The sequence below is a fragment of the Coregonus lavaretus genome (genome assembly GCF_964263955.1).
Source record: "Coregonus lavaretus genome assembly, contig: HAP1_SCAFFOLD_955, whole genome shotgun sequence".
NCBI classification, from domain to species: Eukaryota; Metazoa; Chordata; class Actinopteri; order Salmoniformes; family Salmonidae; genus Coregonus; species Coregonus lavaretus.
The window spans coordinates 58586-77598 of NW_028163086.1; the positions used below are offsets into that span (position 1 = coordinate 58586).

General features: G+C 42.3%; 2 protein-coding genes across 5 annotated transcripts; both read left to right on the forward strand.

Annotated features, from left to right (window-relative positions):
* The first annotated feature begins 551 nt into the window (after positions 1 to 551).
* Positions 552 to 8979, forward strand: LOC311118497 (tetraspanin-1-like). 2 transcript variants are annotated; one of them, XM_084193290.1, is made up of 8 exons: positions 552 to 638; positions 2786 to 2866; positions 3650 to 3865; positions 5579 to 5653; positions 5874 to 5981; positions 6210 to 6344; positions 6589 to 6681; positions 8467 to 8979. In XM_084193290.1, exons 1-8 carry the CDS (start codon positions 579 to 581, stop codon positions 8518 to 8520), a joined length of 822 nt encoding a protein of 273 aa, XP_084049416.1. In that variant the 5' UTR covers positions 552 to 578; the 3' UTR covers positions 8521 to 8979. The 2 variants fall into 2 exon arrangements, with proteins under 2 accessions (XP_084049416.1, XP_084049417.1); XM_084193291.1 differs by having other exon boundaries at positions 589 to 638; positions 2791 to 2866.
* Positions 8980 to 9078: 99 nt separating this feature from the next.
* LOC311118496 (tetraspanin-16-like) lies at positions 9079 to 18811 on the forward strand. 3 transcript variants are annotated; one of them, XM_084193287.1, is made up of 9 exons: positions 9079 to 10066; positions 10357 to 10465; positions 10937 to 11134; positions 12277 to 12351; positions 12787 to 12894; positions 13553 to 13708; positions 14031 to 14114; positions 17348 to 17794; positions 18008 to 18811. In XM_084193287.1, exons 2-9 carry the CDS (start codon positions 10397 to 10399, stop codon positions 18314 to 18316), a joined length of 1446 nt encoding a protein of 481 aa, XP_084049413.1. In that variant the 5' UTR covers positions 9079 to 10066; positions 10357 to 10396; the 3' UTR covers positions 18317 to 18811. The 3 variants fall into 3 exon arrangements, with proteins under 3 accessions (XP_084049413.1, XP_084049414.1, XP_084049415.1); XM_084193288.1 differs by having other exon boundaries at positions 9079 to 9996; XM_084193289.1 differs by lacking the exons at positions 17348 to 17794; positions 18008 to 18811 and adding an exon at positions 14789 to 15091 and having other exon boundaries at positions 9079 to 10465.
* The last annotated feature ends 202 nt before the right edge of the window (positions 18812 to 19013 follow it).

The window sequence follows — 19013 nt, forward strand, 5'->3', positions numbered from 1 at the left end:
ACCTAGTAGGACTACCTTAGACATAATCATAAAAGGGGTAAAAATAGAGTTGAGGGATAGGTTTGAGTTTGTCCCAAATGTCACCCTATTCCCTACAGGCCCTGGTCAAAAGTAGTGCACTACATAGGGAATAGGGTGCCATTTGGGTTGCTGACAAAGTGTTTTTTTACAGCAGTTCTTACTGGACTTAGCGACAGGTCATGACACTTGGCTGAGTGACGTCAATGTGTTGGGGTTTTGACTGAAAAAAAGTTTTCCTGGTCTATAAATGAATGATGAGCCACGCAGTAAACAGTGAGAGAGTGCAATACCACATGTTTGAATGAAAGGTAGTTTGAAATAATTTTTGTCTTCTTGAGGTTCAATAGATTCTGAAGAGGAATAAGTGACAAAAGTGCAGCAATAATTTGTGTAGTTGTGTTTTTCACCTTCTAGAATGTGTGTGTGTGTTTGTCACCTCGGTAGGACTTTAGCCTCCAGGAAGTTGTCCTAAACTAGAAACCAATCAGTGGTGCTTTGGTCAATTACTCCCTCCCCTCGTGTGTGTGTCAGACCTATGGGAGAGGATAAAAGGCCAGATGGAGACTTGTTGGGACAAACACTCCTCTCAGACCTCAACAGTCATCACCTCAGCACAGGTAAGAGACTCAATTCTCCTACTCCACTTAAAGTAATCCACTATACACAAACTTGAATGATACAATAGTCATTGTCTGATGTACTAGATAAAAAACACTTCATGAAAACCAGTACTTTCTTCAGTAAATAAACTAATACTCAATTTAATACATTTTGTGACAGGTTGCATTTGCATCCAATATGCAACAGAAAGTCAGATCACAGACATCCAGAGAAATCGTTCTATTTAACTGATACATTGTATTTAAAAAAAAATTAAGAAATGTGTCTTCTGTTAGAAGGAAGATGAATTTTGGGATTAATAAATAACTTATTAGCATGAATCCGGTTGCTTCTGTCCGAAGATCCTGTATCTAAGGGGAGAACTTTGCCCAATGAAAGACTGGTTCACATTAAAGTTCTAGCAGACATGAGATCAAATGGCAACATATTAATGACTTGTTAAAATGTTGATGGTGCTGCTGCATTCTCATACACTAGTCATGTGACTAGAGGGAAACCGAGACTCCTGGCCTGGGATGGTGCTGTTGATAAATCACATTTAGGGCCAGTTTCATAGACAGAGATTAAGCCTAGACCGGAACATGCTTTTTAGTCCAGCACTAGACTTAATCATTGTCTGGGAAACTCACCCTTTGTTTTAAAAACATTAACTCAGGTAGCATTCTGCCTCTCAATCTTGTTATATCTTTCCTGGTCACGGGGACGTTTATGGCCCTGTGGGTAGCAGGTGAAAGTTGTCAAAGTAAATAAAGACAGTGACTGATAAACAGCAAAAAGGAACAACCTGGTCATGATGGTCATAAAATCTAGGCTTGGTTTCATCCAGTGACACTTCTCCAGTTCACTGGAAGCCAGCAAGCTACTAGAGAAGAGGGCATAAACAAATACTGTATCAACATAACAATTCTAAACTATATGTCTGTGTGCCTTATGGAGGTAAAAAAATGTATGCACTCACTAACTGTAAGTCGCTCTGGATAAGAGCATCTGCTAAATGACTAAAATTTTTAAAAAAATGTAAATGTATTTACTATGATACTAAAGTACACACCAAAAAACTAGGCTTGGTCTCGTCCAGTGACACTTTCCCACGAAGCCCACAAGCTACTGGAGAAAAGGACCATAAAGATATTATGGGTCTTGATAGCTAAGTCTGTATCTCATGGAGGTGTTTTCTATGCTACTGAAGGTCAGTGACTGTCAGGAACATTCCGATAAGACTAATCGACTGTTCCAGTAATACCAATGCCTGTAAAATACCTCTAGTAATAAAACATCAATCAACTCTGAGTGCGTCCCAAATGGCCCTTTATTCCCTATTTAGTGCACTACTTTTGACCAAGGGACTACTTTTGACAGTTATCTGCCCAGTAGCTCCGACTTCAAGTAAAGAGATGGACTGGTACTATCTTGCAAGGTGTGAAAGCCGTGTTACCAGTCTAAGGGTTTTTGAGGGATGTGGGACTGACAGTTGAAATAAAGAAGTTAGCGTCATGAAGATGTTGTGATTGGTAAGTCTTCTCAGAATTTGACTGGCAAACACAACATGGGCACATAGTAGAATACAAAGTTTTACTAAATGGAAACGTAGTTGTCTTTTCTGATTGTTAATTTCAACCACAAACCCAGTTTATTGCTACATGAAAACAAATAAAATGCTCTATTTAGAGAGCATTGCTTTCGCCCCATAACCATCTCTTTCTCCCTGGTTAATGTGTAACTAAAATGGACGCTGGCGTGGAGGCCCTATGCCATTGTAACATGATTCAGACAAGCCTGGTTTAACATCCTGTGATCTTGTAACCAGACAGGTTGGCTGTCTAGTTACAACACTACAATTGTATGAACATACACACACACACACTGGCCTGAAACCATAGCTGACTACGTATTCTGTATGTCCAAGTGTATCTCCTAAACCAGGACTGCCCAACCCTGCTCCTGGAGAGCCACAGTCCTGTAGGTTTTTGCTCCAACCCTAATCTAGCACACCTGATTCTAATAATTAGCAGGTTGATAAGATGAATCAGGTTAGTAACACCTGGGGTTGGAGCGAAAACCTACAGAAGGGTAGCTCTCCAGGAACAGGGCTGGGCAACCCTGTCCCTAAACTCACTGTTGAAGTTTTGTTTTGTTGTTCAAGAGAAGGAAACAACAGACGGTGAAGATGTGTTGCTCCGGGTTTCTCAAGATTATGATGTTCATCTTCAATGGAGCCATCTTTGTAAGTTTAAACCTTTATTCAGCTAACATTCAATAATCCCCCCTCCCCCTCCCCATCTCCTATATTCCATCTCTATACTAACATCAAAACAGTCTAGAGAAAGCATATTATGCTAAAAACAGAAGCTATTATATTCACTTGAAGGCTCTGAATTAAGTTGTCACTTCCCCTGTCCTCTGTAGCACTCGGAACATGTAGATGTCCACACAACCGCCATTTTGAACCCAAGCCTCCTGACCTGTTAGGGTTAATGACCCCTTAGATATTTTCAAGGTCATTCAGGTTTTTCAGAGAGTGAACAGGATAAGAAAGTGCACTTCAGAACAACAATGTGTCACATCCAAGTTCCACGGTGACCATAAATGACTCATATCTTTGTGAGGATAGATTTGTGTACTGAGGAAAACTTTACCTATATACTCTATCTGGTTATAATATTTCCCAGAATTAATATTGCTTGTCATTTTTAGTCACAGTAGATGAATAACCTGCCTTGTCATACTTGCTAATTACTGTAGATTACTGTGGGTTTGGGATTTACATATATATATATATTTTTTAAAGGTAATGGTTGCGTAGATTACCACATTTTGTATGATGTTGACAACACTTTCCCCACTTATACTCAGCTTTTCTCCACGATGCATTGTTATGATATACTTTTGAGTTTTCACAGAGTATTGAAAGTATACTCCCTGTGCTCTTCATCAACATTGTCCCAAACACTAAATCTACCCCCTCCCCCTATTTCTCCTCTTTCTCTCTCTCTGTTGTGTGTATCAGTTGGCGGGTGTGGCCATCCTGGCGGTGGGGGTGTGGGTGAAGGTGGACAGTGGCTCTCTACTGGGCGTGTTAGACAACATTGAGGATGCCCCAGCAGAACTGGGCCAGCTGGCTAACGTGGCCTACCTGCTCATTGGGGTTGGAGTTGTCCTGCTGATCATGGGCTTCCTAGGGTGCTGTGGAGCCATGAAGGAGTCCAGGTGTATGCTAATGCTGGTGAGTCACTTTTGACCATTGAACATAAATATTCATAAATCGATTTAATACAAATACCAACTTGACTTTTACTCTGTTTATTTTTGAATTTACATACTGGTATGGAAAGATTCATTCAATATTTGTTCCTTTTTTTCTTCTCCTCCTTTTATTGATGATGATAAAGAACTGGAAATAAACTAAATGGCGACAGACAAGCATACAGTGACCCATTACCAAGCAAAAGGTAATGGGTCAAAACTATCACTATGACATTAGGTCAAAAGTCTATAAATATATAATTGTGTACCCTACCGGTCAAAAGTTTTAGAACACTTACTCATTCAACGGTTTTTCTTTATTTTTACTATTTTCTACATTGTAGAATAATAGTGAAGACATCAAAACTATGAAATAACACATATGGAATCATGTAGTAACCAACAAAGTGTTAAACAAATCAAAGATATTTTATATTTGAGATTCTTCAAATATCCACCCTTTGCCTTGATGACAGCTTTGCACACTCTTGGCATTCTCTCAACCAGCTTCACCTGGAATGATTTTCCAACAGTCTTGAAGGAGTTCCCACATATGCTGAGCACTTGTTGGCTGCTTTTCCTTCACTCTGCGGTGTGGAGGCCAGGTCATCTGATGCAGCACTCCATCACTCTCCTTCTTGGTCAAATAGCCCTTACACAGCCTGGAGGTGTGTTGGGTCATTGTCCTGTTGAAAAACAAATGATAGTCCCACTAAGCCCAAACCAGATGGGATGGCGTATCGCTGCAGAATGCTGTGGTAGCCATGCTGGTTAAGTGTGCCTTGAATTCTAAATAAATCACAGACAGCGTCATCAGCAAAGCGCACCCACACCATAACAACCTCCTCCTCCATGCTTTACGGTGGGAAATACACATGCAGAGATCATCCGTTCACCCACACCGCCGCATCTCACAAAGTCACGGCGGTTGGAACCAAAAAATCTTAAATTTGGACTCCAGACCAAAGGACAAATTTCCACTGGTCTAATGTCCATTGCTCGTGTTTCTTGGCCTAAGCAAGTCTCTTCTTCTTATTTGTGTCCTTTAGTAGTGGTTTATTTGCAGCAATTCGACCATGAAGGCCTGATTCACACAGTCTCCTCTGAACAGTTGATGTTGATGTGTCTGTTACTTGAACTCTGTGAAGCATTTATTTGGGCTGCAATTTCTGAGGCTGGTAACGCTAATGAACTTATCCTCTGCAGCAGAGGTAACTCTGGGTCTTCCATTCCTGTGGTGGTCCTCATGTGAGCCAGTTTCATAATAGCGCTTGATGGTTTTTGCGACTGCACTTGAAGAAACTTTCAGTTCTAGAAATGTTCAGAATTGACTGACCTTCATTTCTTAAAGTCATGATGGACTGTCATTTCTCTTTGCTTATTTGAGCTGTTCTTGCCATAATCTGGACTTGGTCTTTTACCAAATAGGGCTATCTTGACCTTTGACATAATGTCATAGTGATAGTTTTGACCCATTATCTTTTGCTTGGTAATTGGTCACTGTATGCTTGCCTGTCGCCATTTTTATTCTTTCCAGTTATTTATCATCCTGATCACAAAATGATGTTGTATGTTGATAGCCAATACAATTATATTTATAGAATTTTGACCTGATGTCATAGTTTTGACCCCTTTTAAACATTTTTTAAAAATCAAACCCTTAACCATTGTATGCTTGTCTGTTCCTTTCCAGTTCTTTATCATCATCCTGATCATATTCATTGCAGAGGTGGCTGGGTGCATTCTGGTCCTAGTCTTCCAACCACTGGTAGGTAGCTATTAACACGGGCCCTGGTCAAAAGCAGTGCACTAATTAGTAAATAGGGTGAATGTTTGAAACTTTATTTGGCTATGCTGGTGGTGGTTTTGTTCATGTTGGCAGATGAAAACAGTTTTTATGCAGTTATAAATCACATTGCCTAATGTTGGGACAGTAAAGCTTTTATGAATTTGTGGAAATGAGTTTGTGTTCTGTTTGTATGTTTTAGGCTAAGGAAATTCTTGAGGACCTTAGTGAGAAGGTTGTTGCCAGCATTAAAAAAGACTATGGGAATGATGGGAGCCTGACTTCACTATGGAATGGCACCATGGAACAGGTATACTTCATTCATTCATTCATACTACTATATTAAGTAGTGAATCTATTGCCACTATGCCAGTGGATGTTATTAGCTCACATTTGTATACTCAAGAAATACATATGTTCTTATACAGATTATTTACAGGTTTCAGAGAAGGCAGTGGTGCTTTGCTAAGCTAGTTGCTTACTGTGTTCTGTAGATGCTACCATGTAATAATGATTTGTCTTTGTGCTTCCCTCCTAGTTCAAGTGCTGTGGATTCCGCAATTACACAGACTTCGATGGATCTCCCTTTCAAGGGAACCCAACTATCTCTGTTTACCCACTCACATGTTGCAAGAACACTGCCACTTGCATGGAACCAGCTGCGGAGTCTTCGGTACAGATATCTAATAATACAGTACAGGGTCATCCTATGTGCTTTGTTTAGATCAGGAGTGTTTCCTTACACTGGTACCTGACCAGGTAAAACTCTGGGTCCTTGGACTTGACCATTCTTGGTGGGGTCACGAAAAACTCCTTCCCCTGGCTAGGTTTGACATTTAATAGCCTGTGTTTTTAATCAATGAATCCCCGATCTACATCTATCTAATTCTAATACTGTAGTACTGTTTCTTCCCCAGGAAGTCATTGGCTGCTTTAATATGTTGCTGAACCTGATCGAGGACAACGCTGTCATCATTGGAGCTGTGGGACTGGGCATCGCTGCTCTTGAGGTACAGTACCTGTTACAATACTATCTGCATCCCAAATACCATCCTATAGCATCCTATTCCCTACATACAGTGCCTTCGGAAAGTATTCAGACCCCTTGACTTTTTCCATATTTTGTTACGTTACAGCCTTATTCTAAAATTGATTAAATTGTTTTTCCCCCTCATCAATCTACACACAATACCCCATAATGACAAAGCCAAAACAGGTTTTTAGAAATGTTTGCTAAATTATTATTATTTTTAAACGGATAACATATTTACATCATTATTCAACCCTTTACTCAGTACTTTGTTGAAGCACCTTTGGCAGCGATTACAGCATAGAGTATTCTTGGGTATGACGCTACAAGCTTGGCACACCTGTATTTGGGGAGTTTCTCCCATTCTTCTTTGCAGATCCTCTCAAACTCTATCAGGTTAGATGGGGAGCGTTGCTGCACAGCTATTTGCAGGTCTCTCCAGAGATGTTCGATCGGGTTCAAGTCCTGGCTCTGGCTCAAGGACATTCAGAGACTTGTCCCAAAGCTACTCCTGCGTTGTCTTGGCTGTGTGCTTAGGGTGAACCTTCGCCCAAGTCTGAGGTCCTGAGCGCTCTGGAGCAGGTTTTCATCAAGGATCTCTCTGTACTTTGCTCCGTTCATCTTTGTCTCGATCCTGACTAGTCTCCCAGTCCCTGCCGCTGAAAAACATCCCCACAGCATGATGCTGCCACCACCATGCTTCACCGTAGGGATGGTGCCAGGTTTCCTCCAGACGTGACGCTTGGCATTCAGGCCAAAGAGTTCAATCTTGGTTTCATCAGACCAGAGAATCTTGTTTCTCATGGTCTGAGAGTCGTTTAGGTGCCTTTTGGCAAACTCCAAGTGGGCTGTCGTGCCTTTTACTGAGGAGTGGCTTCCGTCTGGTCACTCTCTACCATAAAGGCCTGATTGGTGGAGTGCTGCAGAGATGGTTGTCCTTCTGGAAGGTTCTCCCATCTCCACAGAGGAACTCTAGAGCTCTGTCAGTGACCATCGGGTTCTTGGTCACTGCCCTGACCAAGGCCCTTCTCCCCCGATTCCTCAGTTTGGCCGGGCGGCCAGCTCTAGGAAGAGTCTTGGTGGTTCCAAACTTCTTCCATTTAAGAATAATGGAGGCCACTGTGTTCTTGGGGATCTTCAATGCTGCAGACATTTTTTGGTACCCTTTCCCAGATCTGTGCCTCGACACAATCCTGTCTCTGAGCTCTACGGACAATTCCTTCGACCTCATGGCTTGGTTTTTGCTCTGACATGCACTGTCAACTGTGGGACCTTATATAGACAGGTGGGTGCCTTTCCAAATCATGTCCAATCAATTGAATTTACCACAGGTGGACTCCAATCATGTTGTAGAAACGTTTCAAGGATGATTAATGGAAACAGGATGCACCTGAGCTCAATTTCGAGTCTCATAGCAAAGGGTCTGAATACTTATGTAAATAAGGTATTTCTGTTTTTTATTTTTAATACATTTGCAAACATTTCTAAAAAATCTGTTTTCGCTTTGTTATTATGGGGTATTGTGTTTAGATTGCTGAGATTTTATTTAATCAATTTTAGAATAATGTGGAAAAAGTCCAGGGGTCTGAATACTTTCGAAGGCACTGTAGTTCACAACGTTTGACCAGAGCCCTATGGGCCCTGTTCATGAGTAGTGCACTATAAAGGTAATAGAATGCCATTTGGGCCCTAGTCAACAGTAGTAGTGCCATTTGGAACGTAACTATTATATTGTGTTAACACTTGTGACCTGTCATCGTTTCAGATTGCTGCCATGGTGGTGTCAATGGTTCTCTACCAACAGATTGGTAACAAATAGCACTGACATCCATGACTATCAATGACCACGCCTGTTTAATCATCATCATGGCATCACCTTGACACCTTCAGTCGACATGTTTAATTTCAAACACCAAAGATGTATTAAAATATTTCAGTTATAAAAGAAAAACAGCCTTGTTCAAAACCCTGTTGTGAATCAATCAGCTCCATGGTATATCAACAATATCTGTGCACATATACTGTATAGAGCCTACTGTACGCATTCAGTTCATATTTTATGATGTTTAAATTAGATTCCTTTATCTCTGTATCCTTATTTGTTTCTTGCACAAGCTGAAAACTTTACATGAATGTATGACGTTTTGTGTTGAGAAAAGTGATTGCTGTAACTGGCAAGACATTTGATTAGTTTTTTGTTGTTGTTATTACTTCAGCTGTCTTGAATGGATATACAGTGTCTCTTTTTGTACATATAAATATTGAAGTTTAGAAATTACCACATAACATTTGACTTGTTTTATTTATTGTTCTATTCTTTACCAGGAAATTATTAAAATGTTCTTATTTGCAATAGTTTCTAAATCATATTTACCTAAAGTTGGTATCTACTAGGCTACTCTTTTTAAAACCCTGCTGAAGACAATACTTTTATAAAGATGCTTTTAATGTATGATTTTTAATGAATTATTTTAATTAGCAATTTATTTTTCATTATCCTTCCTCCTATCTTTGTTTCTTTGTTAGTACTTTTATTTTATGATATGAAGCCCTTTTACCTGTATTGACAGCCTGGACTCATAGACTAGACATAACATAGTAAATGTACATCCGGGAAATGCAAATTAGTATGATATGTTACTTTTGGTATGGTTACATAAGACAGATGGTTAATTAAATGAAAGCAGAGTGATTGGCTGGGTGGCCGTATAAGGCGAACGTCTAGCAACCCAAAGGTTGCGGACTTGAACCTCATCACGGACAACTTTAGCTAATTAGCAACTTTTCAACTACTTGCTACTTTGCAACCCCTTCCCCTAACCCTTTTAGCTAACACTAACATTAACCCATTTTTCTAACCTTAACCCTTTAACTTAACTCCTAAATTTAACCCTAATCCCTAGACTAGCTAACGTTAGCCACCTAGCTACAATTCGTAACATATCATACGTTTGGCGAATTCTTAACATATTGTACAGTTTTCAAATTTTTAACATATAATACGATTTGTAATTCGTAACATAGCATACAATGGGTTTGGACATCCTCAATACATACCATACAAAACGTAACATATCATACTATATAGAGTGCCTCAGATTTACATACAGAATAATACGAAATGCTCTGAAACCAGGTTGGTATTGAAAAGCACAATATAAGTAAAGTTATTGTTATCTACATTGTATCCTCAGCTACATCCATTGTTACGAAATGTTAATCGTGACACCTCTGATTATGACCTCATGACCCAGACCTGCGTTGCCCTTGGAAACGGGTGCGCATTGACATGAAGGTTCGTGCTCGTGCCCCTGTCAAAAGAACATACCTATATCAAGTTAGCGTGTCAGCTGGCCTACAAAAAGGTAATTGAGAATGCAAGTGCTGTTGACGGATTTGTCAATTATTGAACAGCAAATAAGGAATTTCGTAAGTTTTAGCTTTGCCTTTGGCCAATTTATTCTTCTTCTGGTCATTATTAAAGCAAGGGTGATACAGTATCTAGCTAACGTCTAGATAACTAGCAAAAAATGCAAATTTGTACAAATGAATATGAAATATCCATGCCTGTAGTAGCTAGTTATTGAAAGTATTGAAAACGACCAGATCGTAAGTCTATGAGAAAAATGTTGAACTGTATGTATGGTTTCCATAGATTGAACCATTCGGTTCATGACATTACAGCGCAGTCAGCCATGTCCCGACTACATCACCTGTATGGCCTGTTGAGGTACCTGATGATGCTACTCAGTGGCATCATATTTGTAAGTGTACCGCATTTTTGTATGCTTTTGTAATATATATATTTTTTATATATCTGTAGATTATACCATAAGAGACTATTAGGCTGGACCTCAATCAGATCCGCACTGCAGAACGATTACATTCGCTACTACGTGTAGGTTGGAGTGAAAGTTTGATAGAATCATCAGACATCAGAGAATCTCCATTGAAACAGCTTTTTAGTTCAAGACTATGCTTAATCTGTTCCAGGAAACTGGCCTACGTGTTACAGATGGTATGCTCAGGATAGTCCACCGTTTTAAATTCAATACAGTTTAGTTGAGGCCCTGCAATCATTTCAGAATCTAGTATGAACAACTCTTAGCTCGCATCTACAATAAATGATGGGGAAAACACGATAATGATGATAAATGCATCAATATGATCAATCTCATGTTAATTCACCCAATGAGTACATCCAATGTCTATGGTCCATCTCTTCCCCCATCCAGGTGAGTGGCCTTGTGCTGTTTGGCCTGGGTGTGTGGATCAGGTATGGTGCGGCCACCTTTGTCCAGGTGATGGGCTCTTTTTCAGCACAGCTGGTGACCATCAGCTATGTGTGTATGTGCCTGGGGGCCATCCTGTCTCTGCTGGGGTTCATTGGCTGCTACGGGGCCTGGAGCGAGAACCGCTGCCTCATCATGCTGGTAAGAGACCGTGAATCCCAGACCACCCCCTCGCACCTACCAACTCGCTCTGAGGGCCCTCTGTTGCTGTCGAAACGGATCAATAAACCCTTTAACTTCGGGACACACTTGTGACTTGAATGAGGCAATTCATGTTCCACTTTTAAATCATAAAACAAGCATGACATTCAAATTCCCCCTGTCGTTTCTAAAGATATAAACCTCAGTAACAGTATAACTTGGGGGAGGGGGGGGGGGTGATACTATATAGGGAATGGGGTGCCATTTGGGGCTCAGTCTAGAAGAGAGTTGGGTCGCTCTTTGTGGAGTGTAGTCTACATAAAGGCTTGGTATTGGTTGCGAGTCTGTTAGAAGGAGCCATTTTGGCCTACTTATGTGGTTGTTGTGTAGTGTAGTCTATAGGCTTGTTTCTCAAACCTCTCCTCGGGGACCCCCAGATGTTTCACAATTTTATTGTAGCCCTGAGCTACGTTCAGTTGTCAAACGTTGCAGATAGTAATGCCATAAATAGAGCCAACATGATTCCTTGTTCTACATGTCGGAGAGGCATGTTTGTTCTACGTAACATATTTCTATCTGAACATTCCAAAATGTTGTGTCCTGAACGGGCCCTGGATTTAAGTAGTCAAGGGCTTGATTATTACTTGAATCAGGTGTTCTAGGCAAGTTCTGAAATGGTTCAAATACATGAAACGGCTGGGGGTCCCCATGGAGAGATTTGATGAAGGTTGCTCCATAGTCTTTGTCTAGTCCACTTAAAGAGATTGAACGGGATCTTAAGCACTTACAAATTCGTAACGTATCGTACGAATTGGATTTGCTAACATAGTGTAAGAATTGCATGATTTTTTAAAATATTTTTTTTAGGACGTAGCATATCATACGAAATGGATGATGTACACAATTGTGCATGATTTTCCCGGACCCGTTTTGGCTCGTGAGCACAACTTTCAAAACTACTGGCTGAAATTATACAAAACATGTGTAGCGTCACTTTAATTTGTACACTAGAGGGTCATGGGTCACTGGTCACAGGAGAGCAGGAAGTGGGGATGCACCGGTATAGAGAGTATACAGTTCTTGTCCTGCTCACCTTTGGAACTATGATATGGTTGATTCTAACCCTCTCCTTGTTCTGACAGTATTTCATCATTGTGTCCATGATGTTTGCGGCTGAGGTTACCGGAGTTATTTTCATCTTGGTGTACAAAGATCTGGTAAGCACAGACGATCCACTCTCATGCCCTCACTGTCTCAACTGTAACAACCCTACTGTACAAAACACAGATTATCCACTCACCCTCACTGTTTAAACTGTAAAGAAGATACTGTACAAAGCACAGACGATCCACATGGACCCTATCCTCACTGTCTAAACTGCAACAAAGATACTGTATTTAGCACAGATGATCTAGTCACTCTCACCATCTAAACTGCAACAAAGATACTGTAAAGTACAAAAGAGACTGTATTTAGCACAGATGACCTACTCACGCTCACTGTCTAAACTGCAACAAAGAAACTCTACAAAGCACAGATAGTATACTCACAGCCTTACTGTCTGAACTGCTACAAAGATGCTGTAAAGTTGTCTTGGTTTAATTAACAGTCAAGCACTGGGGTAAATGATTGGGTTACTTCCTGTGTTTCAGGTGGAGGTTACGATTCGTGGAGCCAGTAAGGACTCTTTACGGATGTCCTATATGGGACCGACGGCTGCAGACCCCATATCAACAGCCTGGAACACCATCATGGTCCATGTGAGTGGCTATGTGAACTCTGACCTTAAAGGGGCAATCAGCAGTTGCTACATTCATTTTTGGACTTTAATGATATGTACCCATTGATTCTTGAAGTATATAATTTATAAATGCCTCATGAGCTTAGTTCAACTGTCGTACCCCATCAGAACCCAAAATATACTGTAAGCTTATTTCATTCCAGTGTTTGTTAACAAAGTAAATGGAAACAAACACTGTATAGCCTCAAAACATGGTTAAAACTATCATTTTTATATCATGGATGGTCAGTCCTTGCATCCATAGCTCTGTCTATGAACTTGAGAGTGGTAACATTTCTCCAGCCCCATCCCTCAGCTTTTTACCGAAACGGGTGGGGAGAACGGGTTATTGTTTTTACTGCTGATTTAATACCAGTAGGATCTACCATATGCTGGGTCTATCATTCCACTCCTTGCCTCTCCTTGTCAAGCCAAACTTTGGCATATGACATGGACTACAAGGAGTGGAATGTTTGCACAAAACAGGTCTGGTTTTCAGACTAGATCTGCCGTTCTTTACTGTACATGTGCAAAAGCTCCGGAAGAAACATGTAAGCCCATCGAAATTGTCAATGGGAACCAATAGAAGCCCACCTGTTTCACTGTCTCAACACTCTGCCTTTCTCTACTGTGTGCAGTACAAGTGCTGTGGCTTTGACAACTCCACGGCTGACTTCAAGAACTCTGTGTTCAGTGCTAACACTGGCCTGCTGTACCCCAAGACGTGCTGTGTTGACCTGACGAGCACCGCCTGCGACGGCCTCGACACCACCCAGGGCCTGATACACCCAAAGGTAGGGTACACTTTTCCACATGAATAAGCCGAGCCAAACCAAGCTGTACCGAGCTGGCCTGGTTACGCATCCACCATAGCTGGAACGACTCTGACCCTTTTCACACTATCGTGTTGACCCATGTCAAACTGTGCTGGTTTAGATATTTTCTTAATGTGTTTGTCCTTTTCAGCACGGTTCCAGCAACTATGGTGGATGTAGTAGTGAGAAAAGCCATTACTGCTTTGTCCATTTCTAAGGGCCAAATCCTAACTTGGGTAGTGGCCATGTCTTGTGAAGAAACAGATGGTAACGGCCTCTTTATCTATCTGTCGATCACCAGAGCTGCATTACCAAACTGATCAATGTGATCCAGGACCAGAGCGTCATCTTTGGCTCCACCGCTTCTGGCATCTGTGTCATGGAGGTAAGTGTCCTTTGAGATTTGCCCAAACATATGTGGTGAGAGTTGCCCAAACTTGTATGGTTAGAGTTGCCCAAACTTATATGGTGAGAATTGCCCAAACTTATATAGTGAGAGTTGGCTAAACATATATGGTGAGAGTTGCCCAAACGTATATGGGAACAGCATGACTAGAGGGTAGAGACATTGACCAATAACAGCCAAAGATGGTTTCCATTGTGGTCACCATCTTGTAAGTAAGGGCCCATAGGACTCTGATCAAAGGTAGTGCACCATGTACAGTAGGGAATATAGTGCCATTTGGGATGCAGACTTAGTCTTATCTGCCTTGGCATCCACTATTGAAATGACTCCATTCATGACACTGTCCTTCTGAGAGAGAGAGACTCTACAACCACTAACACCACCTCCACACAAATGAACTGAAACGTTAACTTAGCCCAAAGTTAGACTTTTGTGTTAAAACGTAGTTGTGTGTGTGCGCTCGCGCGACGCAAACAACACCATTACAACATGAATGAACTGTCAGCAAAGCCGACTAAACCATTTCGTCAGAAAGAGTCAAAGTTCGAGATATACTGTAGTTTCCCTCCCGTGGCATGTGGTGTGTGTTCATGACGCCTCAATGTGTTTCCCATGGCCTAATGTGTGTGGTTTTTGTTGTGTGTGTGTTACAGTTGGCGTCCATGATGGTGTCAGTAGTGTTGTTCGTCAGACTAGGTAACACCTTTTATTAGACCAGCAGCAACACAGAGAACAGAGCCTGACCCAGGCAGGGTAGTCCAACCAGACCAGAGACAACAGCATAATAAATGGGACTTGCAAATGAAGCCGCCTTGTCAGTAGACTGTGGTTATTGTGGTGCTTAGGGTCTGCTTAGGGTTTATGGTAGATCTGTATGTGAATTTATGATGAATAGCAGTCTAGTGAACAGGAAAAACGCTTTGACAACTACTCCCTCCTGTGGAATATGTCTGAAGTGTCAGGCAGTATTACAGTATCCTGGTCAGTCACCGGTCTGGGAACATTAAGTAACATTGAGTTATAATAATAATAATAATATATGCCATTTAGCAGACGCTTTCATCCAAAGGGACTAACAGCAGTGCGTGCATACATTTTTGTAATCTGTAACAGTACTGTACAAGCACAGTAATTCTAAACTTCACTTGGTCAGTTGTCTAACAGATAGAACCTGCCTATGGGAAAGTGGTAGAATGGGGGTGAGGATGGGAAAGTGGTAGAATGGGGGTGAGGATGGGAAAGTGGTAGAAAGGGGGTGAGGATGGGAAAGTGGTAGAATGGGGGTGAGGATGGGAAAGTGGTAGAATGGGGGTGAGGATGGGAAAGTGGTAGAATGGGGGTGAGGATGGGAAAGTGGTAGAATGGGGGTGGGGATGGGAAAGTGGTAGAATGGGGGTGAGGATGGGAAAGTGGTAGAATGGGGGTGAGGATGGGAAAGTGGTAGAATGGGGGTGGGGATGGGAAAGTGGTAGAATGGGGGTGAGGATGGGAAAGTGATAGAATGGGGGTGAGGATGGGAAAGTGGTAGAAAGGGGGTGAGGATGGGAAAGTGGTAGAATGGGGGTGAGGATGGGAAAGTTCTAGAATGGGGGTGAGGATGGGAAAGTGGTAGAATGGGGGTGAGGATGGGAAAGTGGTAGAATGGGGGTGAGGATGGGAAAGTTCTAGAATGGGGGTGAGGATGGGAAAGTGGTAGAATGGGGGTGAGGATGGGAAAGTGGTAGAATGGGGGTGAGGATGGGAAAGTGGTAGAATGGGGGTGAGGATGGGAAAGTGGTAGAATGGGGGTGAGGATGGGAAAGTGGTAGAATGGGGGTGAGGATGGGAAAGTGGTAGAATGGGGGTGAGGATGGGAAAGTGGTAGAATGGGGGTGAGGATGGGAAAGTGGTAGAATGGGGGTGGGGATGGGAAAGTGGTAGAATGGGGGTGAGGATGGGAAAGTGGTAGAATGGGGGTGAGGATGGGAAAGTGGTAGAATGGGGGTGAGGATGGGAAAGTGGTAGAATGGGGGTGAGGATGGGAAAGTGGTAGAATGGGGGTGAGGATGGGAAAGTGGTAGAATGGGGGTGAGGATGGGAAAGTGGTAGAATGGGGGTGAGGATGGGAAAGTGGTAGAATGGGGGTGAGGATGGGAAAGTGGTAGAATGGGGGTGAGGATGGGAAAGTGGTAGAAAGGGGGTGAGGATGGGAAAGTGGTAGAATGGGGGTGAGGATGGGAAAGTGGTAGAATGGGGGTGAGGATGGGAAAGTGGTAGAAAGGGGGTGAGGATGGGAAAGTGGTAGAATGGGGGTGAGGATGGGAAAGTGAATGTGTCAATTAACACCGAGCCTGTCCATGGGAACTCCTAGCAGGGTTCTAGAACTCCAGACAGCCAATGACTGATCAGGTCATGGGTGAGTGAACACAGGACTCTAATGGTATTATGACGGGCCATAACAAGGGAGCTGGGCTTTTTATCCTCGGAACATAAACCCATTATGACTTTACCACCACATGTAATGAAAGCCCCTTGTTTGGCTAGGTATTATTCTTAGTTGATACGGGGTACCTCTCAAACTCACATCCTCAGAGTCTAGCAAAACTCAATAGGACTACTTCAAATGTTGGAACCACCTTTCAAACACCCACCTGTAATAAACTGAAACCCTTTGAAGTTGTAAATGTCAATGGATCTTATACGACCCAGCAGGTGTAGTTCAGTCCTTGGGCGGTTCTTGATGTTTAAAGAAATATGTTTTTATTGTATTATGTCATGTTTTATGTTTTGTGTTGATCCCAGGAAGAGTAGCTGCTGCTTCAGCAACTGCTAATTGGGATCCTAATAAAATCCTAAATACTAGGTGTGATATACCGACCATTAGCATGGGAATTATGACACCTTCCAAGAGGTGAAGGCTGGGTTGGTTGGTCGGTCCTTATAAAAGGCTGCCACCAACTCCAGTGTCTCATAGCCCAGACTGACAGCAAGGTCTCCATTTGGAACCTTGAACCACTCAAATATAGACAACCAATTGATTATTGATTTATTTGCTGGCGAATAATTAGGTTTTTCTGAAATCTGGAACGAAATATCTAAGATTTTCTTCACATTTGTATATGTGATTTTCTATTTTTGTTGAGGAAAAAATGACTTTCTTCATCAACTTTGTGTTTTTGTCCACATTTGCTGCCGTGGCTTTGGCACTTCCATTCCCTCACAACTCCATCAAGAGTGTTCCGAAGATGGGCGCGAGCCGGGACTTTGAATCATCCGGTAACGGTCCAGTCGATGAACAGAAGCCTATCCGGGGAACGGTCAAAGTAGTCAAATTTAACCCCAATAACCTGGGTCAGTCGGGTCTTTTTAGACGAGGCGGGATTTTCCCCCGAGGCGCACCCGGTCCGAGGATGCCTTTCCCGGCCTTCTTGTCCATGGGACGTCCTGGCCCTCCTGCGCTCCCTGCCAAAGCAGCTACGGTGCCTCTGCATCCACTGTCACACCTGCACCCCGACGGTCAGGGCAATGGTGGGGTGGGTATGAAGAAGAGGCAGGGATTTGAGATGTGGCAGAGGGCCATGGATAAGAACGACCACAGTAAGACCATGTCCATGTCGTTGCCCCTCAGTCTGAAGGACTCTGCCAACAAACAGAGCTGCGCCGCCGTGCCTTTTACTCAGGTGAGTCAAACCTTTCAATTGTGGTTAACAATGACAAAGATGGTGTAGGCCAGTAGAGTACAGTAGGCTTAATGTTTAATCAAATGATTAGCCTAAATTAGAAAGTTAAAAGGGAGAAATGTTTTATAAGTAGGGCCTAATGCTTGAACCATCAAAATACGAAATGTTTAATGCTAGTCCAATTTAAAAAAAAATTATATCTTCCATGTACAGCGGATAACGTCCGAGGGCTGCGACACGGTGACGGTCCACAACAAACTGTGCTTCGGTCAATGCAGTTCGCTGTTCGTCCCGTCTGGTTGGGAGTCCGCCAGGCTGACCGGTGCAGGGGGACACCGCCGTGCGCCCTGTTCCCGCTGCGCGCCATCCAAGGCCCACACAGTGACCGTGCCTCTGCGCTGTGGGATGGAGGAGCGGGAGAAGCGCGTGATGGTGGTGGAGGAATGCAAGTGTGAGACTGGCCGAGAGGAGGGGAATATTGAGGCTGGGGCCTCCATGCACTTGGAACTGAAGAGACTGTAGTTTAAGGGCGACATTTTCCTAGTGCAAAAGCACTGTGCCAATTACAAAACCTACACTGCGAAATTATAATGAGGTTTACAGTATTTTTTTGCAGTGCGAAAGTATCGCCCTAAATGCTCGTTTCCCATCTCACAGCACCTGCTCTAGCCTATTTTGATGACTTACATTTTACATTTGAGTCATTCAGCAGACGACTTGAGTCATTGTTTTTAGACAGTAAATATAATTTATATTGTGATGTCAGATATGGACATTGATTATGTGTATTGTATGTGTGAGTCTGAATTTCTAATTCAGAGAAAAAACGATTTGGAGGCAAATGTCACCAATGATTGTTGACAAGTGACTAACATTTTTTGTCATGCACATTTCTGTTCAACCTTATGGCAGAATGAGTCGTCCACACCGGACAGTGTAATAATGTTGAATAACTTGTTTAGATTCATCTGAACTGAACTGCATTTTGTTTTTGTGAAATAAAAATGTCTATCTATTTTTGGCCTATCACTTGGTTTTTACCCTTGATGCGCTTTGATTCACGCAAGATAATCTACATAGACAAACATGGGGAAAACATTTAGTATTCCAGTAGTATCAGCCTCCATGTTTTATTAAAACGTTTTAGTGCAGTTTCACCACACTCCAGTTACATCTGAAAGCACTGAACTGCCAAAATGCCGCCCTATTTCCTATTTAG